This window comes from Trichosurus vulpecula, chromosome 2, assembly GCF_011100635.1.
Source record: "Trichosurus vulpecula isolate mTriVul1 chromosome 2, mTriVul1.pri, whole genome shotgun sequence".
Classification (NCBI taxonomy): Eukaryota; Metazoa; Chordata; class Mammalia; order Diprotodontia; family Phalangeridae; genus Trichosurus; species Trichosurus vulpecula.
The window spans coordinates 217,732,994-217,749,705 of record NC_050574.1 but is presented as its reverse complement, the minus strand read 5'-3'; the positions used below and the strand labels follow the sequence as shown (position 1 = coordinate 217,749,705).

Sequence of the window (16,712 nt, the reverse complement as noted above, 5' to 3'; positions counted from 1 at the left end):
AGGTATTACTTAAAGTTGTTTGGAGGGGAATTTGGGAGACCTTGGTGAGTCCCTCACTTTTCTCTGCCACCTTAGCTCCACCCCCTTAACTATCTTTCCAATAGGAACCATTAGAAAAAATAAGAACATATATGGAAGCCACCATGTTAAAATACTAGCAATATCTGTCTTTTTGTGCTATAAGTTAGAAGCTACAAACTACCATCCCAAAGAAGCAAAGAATTTTAGACCCCGTAGAGATCTCAACAGCCATCTGATATGACCCTGCTCAAAAACAGAATGCACATAATGTACCTGACCAGCGATCCTTCAGCCCCAATTCGAAGGCTGCTAGGCTGCCCACAGGCAGCTGTGTGGCACAGTGGATAGAGTGTGGATGCTGGCATCAGGAAGACCTGTGTTCAAATCTGACCACAGACATTTAGCCATGTGACCCTGAGCAAGTCACTTATGCTCTATTTGCCTCAGTTTCCTCGACTGTAAAGTGGGAACAACAATAGCACCTACCTCACAAAGTTGTTGTGAGCATCAAATGAGTACCAATATTTGCAAAGCATTGAGCACAGTGCCTCACACATAGTAGGTACTTCATAAATGCTTGTTTCTTTCCCACCTTCCAAAGAGAGGAAACCTATTACAATATAAAGCAGCCCCTTCTACTTTTGTATAACTCTAAGTGTCAGAAAGTTTTCCTTTCAAACTTAAATCTGTTTCTTTGAAACTTCCAACCATTTTTCCTGGTTATTACTGCTAGGAACAAACAGAAAAGGTCTAACCCTTCTTCCCCACGATAGCCCTTCTGATAAGTGAAAACTGAGTCTTCTCTTCTGCAGGTTAAACATCTCCAGTGCTTTCCACTTACTCTCTTGTGACATGAGCTCGATGCTCTTCACCATCCTTTAGATTCTTTCGAGTCTATCACTGACCTTCCTAAACTGAGGTTCCCAGAACTGAAAACAATACTCCAAATGTAGTCTGACCAGGGCAGAATACATAATGGCTATCACTTCCTTATTTCTGAAAGCTATAACTCTCTTTAAAAAGCCCAAGATCACATTATTTTGGCAGCTATCACACATTGCTAACTCAAATTAAAATTTCAAGTCCATTAAAACTCCTACATCTTCTTCAAAAAATGTATTGTCTAAACATGCCTTCTCTATTGCACATTTATAAGTTTGAATTTTAGAACCAAATGTAAAGCTTTATGTATACATGCATATATATGTATGTATATGTATATATACACACATGCATATATACATATACATATATATATACATATATATATATATATATATATATATATGAATGATTTATCCCAATAATGTAGACTATCAAGATTCTGTCATCCAATTTGTTAGGGATCTCATCCTATAATGTCATCCACAAATTTGATGAGCATATCTTCTCTACCCTTATCCACGTCATTGATAACATTGTTAAATTATTAAACATTGATAAAAATGTTAACTAGCAGAGGTGCAGGCATAGATTGCTAGAATGCTCCAAAGGAGACTTTTTCCCAAGCTGACACTGAACCATGACAACTACTCTTTGAGTTTAGCATTTAACCAGTTTTGAATTTATCTAATCATGCTGTCATCTAGTCTACATCTCTACATCTTTTCCAAAAGACTGTAAGAGATGTTTCATCAAAATCTAGGTGAACTATAAGTTTAGCATTCCCCTGTTCTGACAAGTATTAGTAACCATATCTATACTACCTGAAATGGAAAGACCCGAATTAAAGTCCAGCATCAGACTAGTCACACGACGCTGAGCAAGTCAGGAAATAATAATAGCACCTACTTCACAGGATTGTTGTGAGGATCAAATGAGATAATATTTTTAAAAAGCGCTTACCACAGCAACTGGTACACAGTAGGTGCTCTATAAGTGCTTATTCTCTTCCCCTTCCTTTTGTCCATGTCAAAAAAGACAATAAGGTCAGTCTAGTATGATATGTTCTTGACGAAGCACTACTAGCTCTTTGTAATCTCTTTGATTCTTTTTCTTTTCTTTCTTCTTTCCTTTTCTTTTTTCCTCCCTTCTATCTTTCCTCCAGCCTAATGGCCCCTAAGGTCCACTTAGTTCTCTTCTGAATTCAACCACAATTACTCTGAGCCCACACTTAGAAAAAAATTCCTAACAGCTAGAAAGAGGATGGGTTCTGTCGGGTGGATACATTTGGCAGTGGGATCTTTGGATCAAAGGAAGAAAATTTTATTCATTTTTTTCAAAAGCATAATTCCAAATTGCTTTCCAGAATGGTTGGGCAATTTACAGCTCCTCCTATATTAGTGTGCCTCTATTTCTACAGTTAATTCAACAATAATTATTTTCACTTTTTGTCATCTTTACCAATTTGCTAGAAAGTGAAGTAAAATCTGAGGGTTATTTCGATCTTCATTTTTCTTATTAATAGTGATTTAAAATAATTTTTCATATAATTGTGAACAGCTTGCAATTATTCTTTTGAGAAATGCTTATTCATAACTTTTGATTACTAATCTATTGGCAAATGTTATTTTTTCTTACATATTAGTGTTAGTACCTTTTATATCTTGGTTATCAAATGCTTTTCAAACATTATTATTGCAAAGATTTTCCCCCTAATAAATAGCTTCCTTTCTTATCCTACTTGCTTTATTTATGAAACTTTGCTTTTCAATTTCAGGTAACTAACATACCCTATTTTATTTCTCTTGATTCAACCCTATCCCTTGTTTAAGAACTCCCCACCCCAGCCAAAGCTGTAAAAGGTACTTGTTCGGGTTCTTTCCTAATTTATTTTAATGGGGTGAACCTTAGTATTGAGATGATGTATCCAATTTGAGCTTATGTGGTCCAACATTTTATTCTAAGCCTAAATTCTGTCAAATTACTTTCCAGTTTTCCCTGAAAAGATTATTGAATAAGGAGTTCTTTCCCAACTAATTTCTATTTTCTGTTTATTGAATTATGTAGTTTGTTTCTTATTCTTCTTTAAGTTGCTCCACTGCTCTTTTTGTTTCTTTTTTATCAAGTACCAAAGAGTTTTTATGATTACTGTTTTCTAATATAACTTTAGATCTGGAAGTGCCATTTATTCTTTATTCCTAAGGTGTTTTTTTTCCCATTATTTCTCTTGAGGTGCTAAACTTTTGTTTTCTTCCAATGAATTTTGTTATTATTTCAACTTTAGCCCTTTAAAATATATTCTTTGGAAATTTGATTGGCATGACATTCAATCTGTAAATTAATTTTGACACTACTGTCTTTTTTCTTAGGTTGGTGTAGAACAACCATGAACAATGGCTATCTATCCAAATATTTAGGATGTTCTTTATTTCTTTAAAATGTTTGGCAACCATATTTACATGAGTCTAAAGTATGCCTTGTCAGAATGGCTCCTAAATATTTTATGTGTTTTGTAGTTATTTTGAATGGAATTTCCATTTCGATTATCTCTTCCAAAAATTTATTATTGTATATAGAAATTCTGTTTATTTTTATGGATTTATTTTACATCTTGCTACTTTACTAAAGCTATTGTTTTGGCTTGTCTCATTTCTAATTGTCCTAAGGTTTCAAAATAAACCACCAAGTCATCAGAAAATAAGCAAAAATTTTGTTTCTTCTCTACGTTAATGTCTTTAATTTCTTTCTCCTGTCTTATTGCTATCATTAGCATTTCTAGAACTAAAATATGTACTTGTAGAACTAATGGAGACAGGGCATTGTTGCCTTACTCTTGCATTATGTAGAAAAGCTTTTAATGTTTCTTCATTACAAATAGTAAGATGCTACCTTTGGGTTTAAAGGATATACCTTTTTATCATGTTAAGAATGGTCATAGGGCAGCCACGTGGCCCTGCAGTCAGGACGACCTGAGTTAAAATTCAACCTGAGAGACTTACTAGCTGTGTGACCCTGGGCAAGTCACTTAACCCTGATTACCTTAAAAAAAAAAAGGAATGGTCTCATGCTTATGATTTGTAGGGATTTTAGCCTAAATGAATATTATATTTTGTCAGAGGTTTTCTGCATTATTTAATTTGGAGGTTTTTGTTTTCAGTATTATCAATTAGGTTAACTGTTTTCCTAATGTTTTCATATATATCTTTAAAAGAAAACCAATTTATTTGGCTGTTGAGTTCCCTATGCATTCAACTTTGTTCTTTAAGTCCTATTCCCACCACCCACCCCCACCCCCACCCCTTCATTTGAATTATTTTCAATGAAGACTTGGCTTTCTTAAGAGCCTTGGGCTGACTTCTACAGAATCCTAGTCAACAGTGATATGACCTGTCTTCTCTCTGAACCTTTTGAAATAAATTCTACCAAAATCTAGGATTCATGTAAGATTATGGATGGATTTCTTCTCTAGTACAAACTCCAGGAGGGACTGGTCACTTCCCTTCAAGGTACCCACCATTTCCATAGCAACAACCAGTTCTTCCCAGTTAGGGAGAGTTAGATCAGGAATAGAATTCTCCATGTTGGTTCCTCTACCATAATAACAAACCCTTTTTGTCCTTATGTGAAAAACCAGCTTTCCTGTTACTCTATCCTTCTCTTGACCTATTTCTCTAGTTGTCTAGCAACTAAACAAGCCCTCTCAAACAAATTCCAAGATATGTATCATTTTAAATATATACCACAGAAGGCATCCCAATTCTAGCCTAGCACAAGAAGGGCTTCCAAATGCTCCTTTCCTCCTTCACTCTAACTGTGTTGGCCACTAAGAGAACTACAAAGCTTGAACTGCAAAAAGCTTGTTGCAGTGAGTTTTGACTAGACCAGAATCAAGAAATTGTGAAAAATATTTTTTAAAAAATCTTTCCTTGCCTAATTTTTAGATTAATTTCTAGAAACTGAAAAAATAAGGCAACTTAAATGAAGATTCAGATATAACAGGGTTGAGATAAGGTTATGAATCCAAACTTTCAAACCATTTTTGTTTAAATTTTAATGACATGACAAAGTTCATTTGCTGAAAAAAGTAAATGGATTAGTTCTTTCTTCTCCAATAATAGGTTTTAGGAATTTTTTAAAGGGATCACAGACATCGTTAATCCACTAATTTCTTATAGTCTGCTGCCTACTGAAATCCTCCACAGCCAAGAAATGTTTAAAAATGCAAACAAAGTTATATGAATAGTACATGATAGACCATGTCCAGACCTTGTCTCATGAATTAGAAAAACAAAGAATTAATTAAAGAATATTTTCCCCATTGTTCTCATGTTCCACACATATTTGGAAAAAAGAAATAATACCGAACCAAGTTCATTCTGGTTTGACAACAATGTGCAGCCCTCTGCAAGATAATATAAGGGAAAAGCAATAAAATATTTTAAGTCTAACACAAATGCTTGGTTTTGAGCTTTATGAATCTATAGGCTACGTTTTTAGTTAATGAGCCTGTGTAATTATTCATTTGGACGAGTGTGTTGTTATTTGAAACAAAATAAGCATGGAAATAAGTGATAACCCCATAAAAATTTAATATAATGATTCCTTAAGCATTTTTGTTACTAATTTACAAAGGTGTAGGAAGGTCATTCTAGTCATTTCCTATATATTACCACTCTTTAGTCTAAGAAATAGATTTTATGCATAAGCAAGATGACCTACTTTCTAGCATCTATAAATCTTAGCTTCAAAATTGCTTCTTCCTTCAAAAACCAATTAAAAATTCAACATGTATTTGGGGAAATTTCCTTTTACTTTTTCTCTACTTTTTTTATTTGCAAAAGAACACTATGTATTTTTCTCATATTTAGCAGTTATTGCATTACCTAAAATAACTAAATGTAATTAATTATTCTATAATTTGTGAAGTAGAATTCTATGATTCTGTTTTTATTTTTATCAGCAGTTAAGATAGATATTATTATGTATCAAGGGATGCAATATGAAATTTCAAAACACTGCACAGAAGTGTGCAGAACTGAATATAAACATTGTTTTACCTAAAACTGCAGGGCTTGATTCTCTTAGCATCTGGGAGGCTGCTGACAACCAGTGCTCCACTACCTTTTCAAATTCTCCAGGGCTGAACCCCAGCTGTGCTACAGAATACCTTGGGCCACCACAGTAATTTTATTTCCAGATGGAAAAATAATGAATGAGAATCTCAGGAACAAGAGCTTAGGGAGAATGCTGGATTGCTGAATTAGGCATAGAAATATGTACCTTGGGCATACTTGTTTCTACCAGCCTATACTGCCACCCTAGATCATAGTCTCTCCTGGGTTATTACATAACTAAGAGAATTAGGATTAGGAAAGAAGCTGATTACAATATAAGTCAGACCAATGTCTAACTAATATTCCTGTAAGCTTTGAAACATGGATGATTATTTCTCTACCCTATTCTTGAAGGACCTTAAGAAATTAGAACAACCAACAATGTTTTTAAAAACCTTAACTCTGAAGAAATCTTCCTCTTCTTTCGAAATACTTCTCTAAAATCCTACCTCACCTCTCCATGATATTTTCACTACATAGCACAAAGGGAAATGACCCTTTTATAGTCTCACCAAAGAAGCATAAATATTATACCACAGGCTACATGTCATCGTGGATGGAGACCTTGCTTTAAAATCCAAAAAGCCTACCTTTGACATACACTAGCTGTCTAACTCTGGGAAAGTGACAACCTGTCGATGCTCTACACCTTCCATTAAACTCAAATAGAAACAGGGCCTAATAAATCATACAGAAGGATCTCTATGGGTTGCATAATGGATTAGTTTAAAAATATAATATTATCTATGCTTCATTGTATTTTTATTTCTTTATTAAAAATTTCCTGATTACATTTTAATATGTTAGGGCCACACCTTGGGAGAAAAAAAAAGAGGGGACCATAGAAGAAAAACATGGTACAAATTGAGAGCTAAAGGAATAACAGAAGTCTGATCAAAGGCTAAAGCTAAGAGTTCATGTGTAACAGTGATTACTACAGCTGCCACTGTCTGAGGGACAAGTGTATTATATTTCACCCCTCACCAGGGTTTTTGGTACCCATAGGAGGTTGAGGTGAGGGGGAGGGTTTCTTTTCTGCCCGTTGCTTAAGCCTCCACTGACTGTGATTCCCCACTTTTAGAAGTCCCAAGCACCCAAGCTCCATTTAACCACTTTATAAGATTAGCTTTTACAAAGGAATATATACTTCAAAGACATAGGAAGAATAAACATACAAATACCCCCACCACTACCACCAAACACCTCTGTGCAACTTAGTTTAGTACCTATATGGCATTAGTTCAAGAAAGCTCCAAGTACAAAGCTTCCCTGGACTTACCTCTGGCCTAGAGTCCTGGCTCCAAGTTCACCACGGCCAGAGGTCCCAAAATGGATAGGGGACTCTACACTTGGAACTGAAAAGGAAAAATGAGAGAGACAGAGACAGAGAGAGAGAGATGAAAGAGACAGAGAGAGAAACAGATGGAGAGAGAGACAGAAAGAGGAGAGAGGGAGTCCTGGTCTGGTGGTTTAAAGAGGCTTGTTCTTCAAATGTGGTAGGCCAGTGCAGGATGTCTTCTTCTAAAAGCAGGACTCTGGTTTTTCCTGTGTGGATATATCCATCTGAGGGGATCCCGGCATAAGCTAAAGCCCTGTTACACATAAAAACAACTAATCCAAAGGATTTAAGCAAGCAGCAGTGGTAGGAAAAGCAGGGAAATATCAGGAATTGACTTCCTCTCACACAAGAGCAGAGATAGCTAATCCCCTTCCTTGTTCTTGTGCCTCTTCATACCTACAAGTCTAGATTGTGGGCACTTGCTTAGTAAGCTCTACTCATTAACCCCATTTTTTCTTGCGTCATAATGGTGGCCAGGTAAAAGGCAAAGTACTTAGCAAGAGTGGATGGCTACTCACTAAATTAATTAGTCAACAAATATTTATTAAGCACTTACTATGTGCCAGGCACTGTGCCAAGTGCTGGGGATACAAAGAAAGGCAAAACTATGGTCCTTGCCCTTAGGGACTTATATTCTAATGGGGGATACCAGATACTCATGTACAATATAAAGTTATATACTGTGTAAATAGAAGATAATTCAGAGTTCTCAGGGGAAGGAGGGGTTGGCAGAAGGAGGGGAGTGTAGACCAGGAATGTCTCCTGAAGAAAGTGAGATTTGAGCAGAGTCTTGAAAGATGCCAGGGAATTTGGTGTTGGAGATGAGGAGGAAGAAGCAGTGCAAAGACAGGAGATACAGTGTCATTTAGGAGTGATGATAAATAGGTCAGTGTACCGGGGTCTTAGAGAGCTTGGAGGAAAGTAGTGTGTAAGAAGACCGGGAAGGTAGGAAGGGGCCAGAGAAGAAAGGGTTTTGCTTATCAGTTATAGTTAAAGACAAATTAGCCATTCCTCAGGCTTCTTTTCTGAAGTTGTTTCATATAGATCCAATTTTCTCAATCTTTAAATACTTCTGTTATTCTTCTCTAAAACCACTCTAGTTTCTCCTCAACTGTAAGTATAGAAAAAAAATAGAAGTCAATCCCTAAACCTGCAACATTACTCTAAGCAGTAGTAGAAAGGAAGGAGATAGGCATTTATTTAGTGTCTAGCTAGCACACCACCTAAGCTGCCTCAAGATTTCTTTTACATTGCATTTCTGTTGGTCCAGAAACAAGTTAACCCAGGTCCTCTGACTTTCCACTACACCACACTCTGTACGGCACATATGGATACATAAAGTCCTGAGCCTCTCAGTTCTACATAGCATTCTAGCAGGCATCTCAAAGAGTATGCTCCACCCTCCAATAAAATTAAAATAGCAAAGTCTGAATTGCTGCTCACAATTTTACCTCCTGCCTCTACACAGCGGAAAGGGTGGTTGCCAGACCAACTCTCACGAACACAGAATTCCCCTCCAGAGGAGGCTGATTTAGTCCCAGAAGAAAGCAACCCAAAGCCAGCGATACATCTCAACATCATCTAGCCTGCAGGGCTGATGGGGTTTAGACTGTGCGAGCCCCCTTGAACTCTCCTAGAATCTTCCCACTAGTCGAGGCTTTTGCCTGAGGCCATAAGCCTTTCATTATTGCTAGGCCCAAATCTCTAGCCTAGCCCTCCATTGTCTGGCTAGGTTCCACGCTTGATCCTGTCAAAGTGTCTATGCCCAAATCTGTTACCCTCAACCTAGCCTTGTCTGTTATCTCCAGGTAGCCTTCAACCTTAATCCCATTCTCTTGGTTCTTGGAGCCTGACCTCACCCCAGCCCCATCAAGCTCCTCCTTAGACTCCTCCCATCACCCCAGGACCACCCTAGACCACTCCCACAATCTTTGTGTGTATAAGTGTCATCTTGCCTCCAGGAAGGTGCTCAGATTCCACCTACCTCAGATGGAATCTGGCCAGCTTGTGAAAACGAGTGTCACAAATGATGAGATTTCTTAAGACAACTCAATGTAGCGAATCTGTAATACACTTTGTACTTCTCGAATTCATTCGAGCTGGACCCTGCAAGTTGGTGTTTGGGTTCTCCAGCACCCCTAAAAACACATGGTTCCTTAACCTCTTCAGGGCCATTGATGATGTTTACACCGTTCCCAGTTTCTCAGATCTCTCACTTTCTACTAACGACTGCTTTTTCTTGGAGCAACTAAATTTTAAAAGTATAAAGAATTTATGTTGAATGAGTCGCATAAGCCAGAAGCATCCTCTTTGTTCAGATTTTGTTCTACATGTACTCTTCAAGATTTCCTTTAGCTTTATTTATTGGGGTGGGGGAGGAGCGGAGCTTCACTAATTCTAGGTATTCTCAGTACAATACCAGGACTAAGTCTTAACTTCATGTTCATTTTAAAATTGGGAGGAGGCTCAAAAATAAGTTGAACTCGTAATCCTAACCACGGAGAACTGACTATTTTAACAGCGCTATAATCATACTGAGGTATTCGGCACTGTCACATGTGGGGAGGCCTTAATTTCTGGTAGAAACCTTCCTGCGTCCCATCATAAAAATACACACATACATATATATACATATTTCTATACATGTAGAATATATGGGACACATATATAGCTTACATATAAAGTACATATTAATACATTAATTATTACTATTATCATTACTAAGCCAGTAGAGTGAAAGTTCAGAGAGTGCTTACCTCTGACAGTACCTACCCCTCCTCCACACCGCTTTTAAGCCAAGAGGTGCATGCCGGGAAGGCTGTTTCCCCGAGCTTGAAGAGGCGGTGCCTGTTCAGTGGGCGGGGCTCCGACGGGCTGAGGCGGGGGTGGGGCCGGTTCCAACTGGTGGGCGGGGCTGTAAGAGACTGAGGGATGATGACGCATGCCCAGAGGGGCTGTGGCCTAGAGGTCACTGAAGGGGATGACGTGGGACCGGGTCTGGCGCGGAACACTTCTGAGGTGGAGGGTGATCCCGGATACCATGATTCCAGTAGTAGAGGATGGTGCTGGCAGGCCCTAGTGGGAGACTAGCTGTTTTCCACTCCATTAAATAGTCTCATCCATGCCGTCTCCTGGCCACCCTCATCTTCCGGTGTTCAGTGGGTGGACTTCCTACATCCATCAGATCTCAACCCTTCCCCGCCGCAAAACCCCAATCAAATGCCCCTGCACCACGGAACTATTCTAGGGTAGCCGCTGAAGAAGCCCTTTTAGGGGTAACCCCACAGGAACTGCTCTAGGGTTCCCCCTAAAAAGCTATTCTAAAGGTGCCCCCTAAAAACTATTCTAGGGGTCCCCCTAAAAGAGTTATTTCAGAGTTCCTATATTCTATAGACCTCCCCCTACGCAGGCACTATGTCTCTCTGGGAATTTGTGCATGGTGCTCCATAGGAAAGAGTGTTGAACCAGAAGAGCAAATCATGGTGTGTAAAATCCATCAGTGAGAAAAGCACCAAAGAAGTGTCTGAAGCACCCTTTTGGGGTATATAATCTCTCTGAACCACAGCCTGTATCTGGGATGGGGCTACCTTTTCTTCGCCATAGGACTTTGTGAGATCTCAATGATATCTGCTGTGTATTGCAGCCACCCAAACCCACTCTATCAGCCACCAGAGCACCTGTGATAGATAGAAAAAGCAGCAGAGGCAGATGAGCCTGACACAGAAAGAGAGAACCCGGGAGGATAATCAAGAGACTTGATTGAGCTATGTATGCTCAGTGGAGGTAAAAAAGTTAAGAGGCTAATGAGCAATGCCCACAAAGAAGTTGTTTACAAATGTCTGAACATACACTTTTCTATGTGGGGGAGTAAAGCTGCCTGTTCTATACCTTATTCCTATTTGTACTCAAGGTACCCTTTTAACTACCCCCCCTTTCCCATAGTTCTTATACTCCAACCCCTGCTGGGGAAAACCCTTTAGACTAGAGCTGATTAAGAACCACAGGAGAGACAATGATAATAAAGAGAGAACATAGCAGAATTTCTAGAATGTGGCTAAGGCAGTCCTCAGAAGCCTCTAGATTTCCGTACACAAGTACACAAATTATAGACAACAATGAAAGTGAACTACAGTCCTTACAACCAGATTAAACTTCAAAGATCATTGAGACTTGGTGTAATGGTACTGGTGACTGGCATGTGGCTATTGGAAAGGTATACTTTGTTCAAAAGAGATGATGGAGTCACATTGGGTATCAAGAATGTGTACTCAGAAGAGCAGAGTAACATAGATTTAGAACTGGAAAGAAATCTGGTGGCCTCTAAGTACAACCCTTTCATTTCACAGAGAAGGAAACTGCCATCCAAAGAGATTGAGCGAGTTGACAAATATCACACAACTAGTAAATGTTTGAGACAAGATTTAAACTCAAGTATTTCTGACTGCAAATCCAGAAAATTCAGTGGAGGGAACATAATAGCTTTCAGTTGAGCAGCAACAGAGAGAAACATAAACAACATTGTCAGAAAACACCACAGATTTTATAGAGCTCTATAAATGTCAGCTGTTATTGTTGGTGTTGTTCATCTCATTCTCCTTATCTTTTTAGATAAGTTGATAGAAATAGTCCTCACATAAATCCCTATCCTGATAGTTTTCATTTAGAAAACTAGCATTTGTTGAGCACCTATTATGTGCTGGGCACTGTGTTAAGTATTAAGGATGCAAAGTAAAGCAAAAAATATATTTAATGTTTAGCCGACTATTGCATATTTTGTGTAGGCTCACTACATCCTTTGGGCAACTGCATGACAAGGTTATATACCTCATCCAGTTCCCACATAATTTTATTTTTATTGGCAAGGCTTCTATATTTTAGAAACTTCTAAGAACTCAGATATTGTGTGTGATGGTATGTCTACATCTATTTTTTAAAAAACATTGTTCCTAAATTTTTATGGATCGGTGTTACTTCTAGATACTTGTGGGCACCATTCTGTCTATGATAGTATTTCGGTTCTGGCACAATTTATTGAATTCTCCAGGACAGTACAAAATGTGTACTTATTATACAAGGTGGTTGTTGTCCATTAACATATGAAAAAGGGAATTTCTGACATACAATTCTAGCCATCAGGTTGTCTTTCTTACTAAGTATTCTAAAGGTGCTAAAATTTTGCCACCTGCAGGGATATATTATGCAGTTTCTACCATTTCCTTGAATAACTGCATTGGTCACTAAGTCTGGGCTCTTCTTAAGCATTTATATAGTGTCTATTATGTGTCAGGTACTTTGCTCAGCACTTGACAAATATACTCTTATTTGATCCCCACAACAACCCTGTAAGCTATGTGTTGTTATCTCCATGTTGCAGTTGAAGAAACTGAAACAAACAGAGGTTAAGAGACTTGCCCAAGATCACACAGCTAATAAGTATCTGGGGCCAGGTTTGAACTCAAATTTTCCTGGCCCTTGGCCCAGTAGTCTATCCACTGTGCCACCTAGTTGCTAGCTTAGACTGAGAGCCATCCTAGAAGCCAGGAAGAACTGGGTTCAAGTCCTGCCCTTTACTCATTCTGGCTTTGTGAACCTGGACAAAACACAATCTTGCAGTGCTCTGGAAAATTGTCAAGGACTATAAGTTGCAGAGAAGTTGCCAACCTGCATTAATAAAGGGAATTGCTTCATCTGACAGTTTCCTATAGCAATGAAATCATAGGTCCAGTCCCTATCCCTAATAGAGAACCCCTGGACAAAAGGAAGAAACATTTGAGGTGACAGGACATAATAATGAGGGACTTCAAAGACAATTGTATTTTTAGCACAATGCCTTAATACATCAGGCATTTAATAAATGCAAGTTGACTGAATGACTGACATTGCTAGAGCTCTGCCAAAAGCAGAGCAGCTGGTGAATTTTTTCATTTACTATAATGATAATTTCTTTCTTTAAAAAAGTAGAGGTGATGAGGTTTGAGTGGGGGGACCCCTCAGGGACAGAAGTACTAGCCCCACGTTGGGCACCAAAGAAATGTTGAGGTTTGAGGGAGGTTTCAGGGACCCCCTCCCCACAAAGGTCTGAAGTACAGGAAAGGGTCGTCTGGAATAAATTCTCGGACTTAAGCATTCTTCAAGTCAATGACAAAGATTTATTGTAACGCCAATATAGTAGGCAGAGCTCCTTAAGGAACTTGCATTCGTTAAGCAACTTGCAAATTAACAGGAATGATGCTAAAGCTTATATAGTAAAAGTAGTAGATTATCTGGCAGATATGCTAATGAGGTGATGATTTATAACCTTGGTCACAGGCATCATTCACTACTAGAAACCAGGGGAAGGGGTTTTCAGGGGTGTACTTTTGGTCTGTTACTTCTGCGTATAGCTTGACCTCTGGATTGAATATGATAACTTTGGAAATCAATAAATGATAATTCTATGGTTACAAGATAGTCCTGTTTTTACAGGAGAATTTCTTCGGAGGTCAGCTTATTCTTGTGATAGGGAAAGATAGTTTGTTTTACTGGGGCCGACTTATGAGTAATTGTGGGGAAAGGTAGTTTGTCTTACTGGGGCCTACTCATGAGTTATTGCTAGGCATAGTGTCCTTGGGCTGGGGAGAAAACCCTCAGGGCTAGTATTTTGAAGCTAGAGAGAAATGTGATTTTTAAAAGTGGGGTCCAAGCACAAGCACCAGAGCATCGCATCAGAGGGAGCAACCAAGAGAACGTGCTATTCTCCACTTGACTGGACAATAAAGAAGTTGGTAAGGTAAAAATAATAGAAGACATGAGAAGAAATGCCCATTCAATCTTGGAATTCATGATAGAGAAGAAAGCTGAATATTTTCTAACATTCACCATGGCTTTTTCGGAGAATGGATTTTAAAGAGTTCAGATAAAAGACAGAGCAGCATTCAGTGAGCTAATATTCTACAGGAATATCACAATGACCCAAGGAGGTTGTGAAGCTCTTCAGAACAAAATTCTTAGGACAAACAGCATGAGGAAGAAAAGGAGATGTGGATATACAAAGAACTCAGCAATTAAGATTTTTCAAAGATATAAATAAAAACTAGGAAAAATAAAAGACACATATGGAAGATGGCAAGGGAAAGCAATGAAGAAAAATACAAAACAGATGTGATCTTCTAAGAATAGGGTGTGAGTATTAAAGCTCAGAATGACTTTAGGTTACAGATGAATTTTAAGAACTATAGTTTGTTTTTTTAACTATTTGCTGGGACAAGAAGAAGATGGAAGAAAGGATCCAGTCCCTCTATGATTGAGATGGAGTGGATGAAGATAATGGAAGGAGAGAAGACAGGATCAACTGTTCTGCTTCTGTGAGAAGAATGATCTGAGTCAGGAAGTTGAGAACAAACAATGGCTGGAAATTATTTGTTAGCAACGTTATAGAGGAGATTCTGAGAGGTACTGAACACAGTCCTGGTCTTGGATTATATATGCCTGTCACTTGTAAGTTCAGAGTGACACATCAACAAAGTATTGTTCATACTTTTTTTTTTTCAGCACAATGACTCATTAAACCAACTATAAGGTGTACAAGGGTTATAATGTGCACTAGCAGAGGGAGTACCCAAATGGATGAAATTATGTATCCTAGAAGTATAATACACAACCATTATATACAATTCGCATTTTCCCTCTTAAGAAAATAGCCATATGGGAAAACCATCAATTTCATGTGTACTTTTGAAAATTTAAAAGAAAAAAAAGTCACTGGACCCAAACCTTTATTACTCTCATGTGGTCTAAATAATTGATAAACTTAGTTAAAGCACTGACTGACTTATTTTAATCATTTGAAAAATAGTGACCACAAAGGTTTGATCATGGAGGTAATTTGTGTTAAAAAATGTTTGAAGTCAGAACTACTAGTTTTCCTTTTGTATAAAGTACCACATCTTCAGAAACAAATAGATTTTGAAGTCAGCCAACAAAATTTATTCTATTAACCTTCACACAAAATGATGATTAATGTTCTGGTTGAGTCATCAAGAAGCTATATTTTAAGGTGTCACAAGATAAAGTAGTGTATTGGAAATCAGAAACAAACCTTGCTACTTATGTCAGCTCTCTTGCTTTTTAAATAGATAGGGTGATCCTGAAGTGAACCTGTTAACATCTTGTTTTGTTCCAGCTGTTCAGTAGACCACCCAAGCTAAGGAAGTGAGGAGAGGGGAGAGGGGAGCAGGCTAAGCCAAAACAGAGCTCTCCAAAGGGTATATTTAAAAGTGTGATTAATTAAAGAACTGGCTTTCTGAGAAAAATAAGGCAGAATTTCTTTAACCTCCTGGCCTTGATACATGAGAAGAACCCTAAAGTGTACCCAAAACACTGATGAACTGCAGATTTGGTTGAATGGGAAGATCATAGGTGCAGAACCCTTGTGTAACAGCTTTTGAAGGACCCAGCTACATATTGGGGAACTTCATACTTCTCTGCATCATTGTTCCCCATAGATTATCTGGTAACATTTCATCTAACACTACCACATAAAGTGTCACCAACTCCCTTACAAATGTGTGGCTCACAAGGCTCAAAGAATAAACACATTTATTTGCAGATCAGTAAAAATAAACAAAATCCATTTTAGAACCAACAGAAATAACAATTCTGGCTGGTCAATAAACTCTTCTTCAGTGGCTATCATCCCAGCCATGTACAGCATACAAAGCACAAAGCTTCCGTATAGTTTCCCATGTAGTTCTTATAAGGTTAATGGGGAATAAGATCTCCCCTGCCCATCAATAGGCCTCACATGGAGCCCATTAAGGGAAGCTTGCTTGCTTATATGAAGGCTTACACACTTTTTGTTAATTTCTAATTAGGCACTGAGCCTATTAGCTAAAAGAGTATATATTATGAGAGGTGAGCTTTTGCTTTGGGGGCTCACTTGTGAGAAAGATGATTCCCTGGTAGACTCTGAGTGGGTGTATGTTCAGAGCTCCCCGACTTCTCAGAGGTAAAGGCTCACTCAATCCAACAGTGAATGTAAAGTATATATATGTAGCAGTTTTGCTTTGATTCAGGCAGTAGAGTCCTGTCTGTTGGTCTTTATTTCTCTTCTCTGTATTTTTTCTGTCTAAAGAAGATTGTTGACCCCTGAAACAGCTGTCTTTCCTAATAAAGCAGATAAAAGAACCTGCACTAGCAGTCATCCTGGGTATGCCAGTGTGGTTGCCGTTACAGTTCTTTATTTCGTGCCTCCTATTGAAGCCCCCCAATACCTCCATGTCACTGCAATTATATTGATTCTTTGGGGGTAATTATACCCTTTCGGAAGGCAGTGGGGTTACAGTAGATAGAACACTGAACTTTAAATCAGAAGATTG

General features: G+C 38.3%; 1 protein-coding gene across 1 annotated transcript in view; it reads left to right on the top strand.

The window, feature by feature from the left end:
- The first annotated feature begins 10,336 nt into the window (after positions 1-10,336).
- The window catches only part of LOC118836910 (40S ribosomal protein S24-like), a 31,283-nt gene continuing 24,907 nt past the window's right edge, over positions 10,337-16,712 (top strand). The window contains exon 1 of the mRNA XM_036744014.1: positions 10,337-10,405. Coding sequence (XP_036599909.1) covers positions 10,337-10,405 — 69 coding nt within the window. The remainder of the gene's footprint in view (positions 10,406-16,712) is intronic.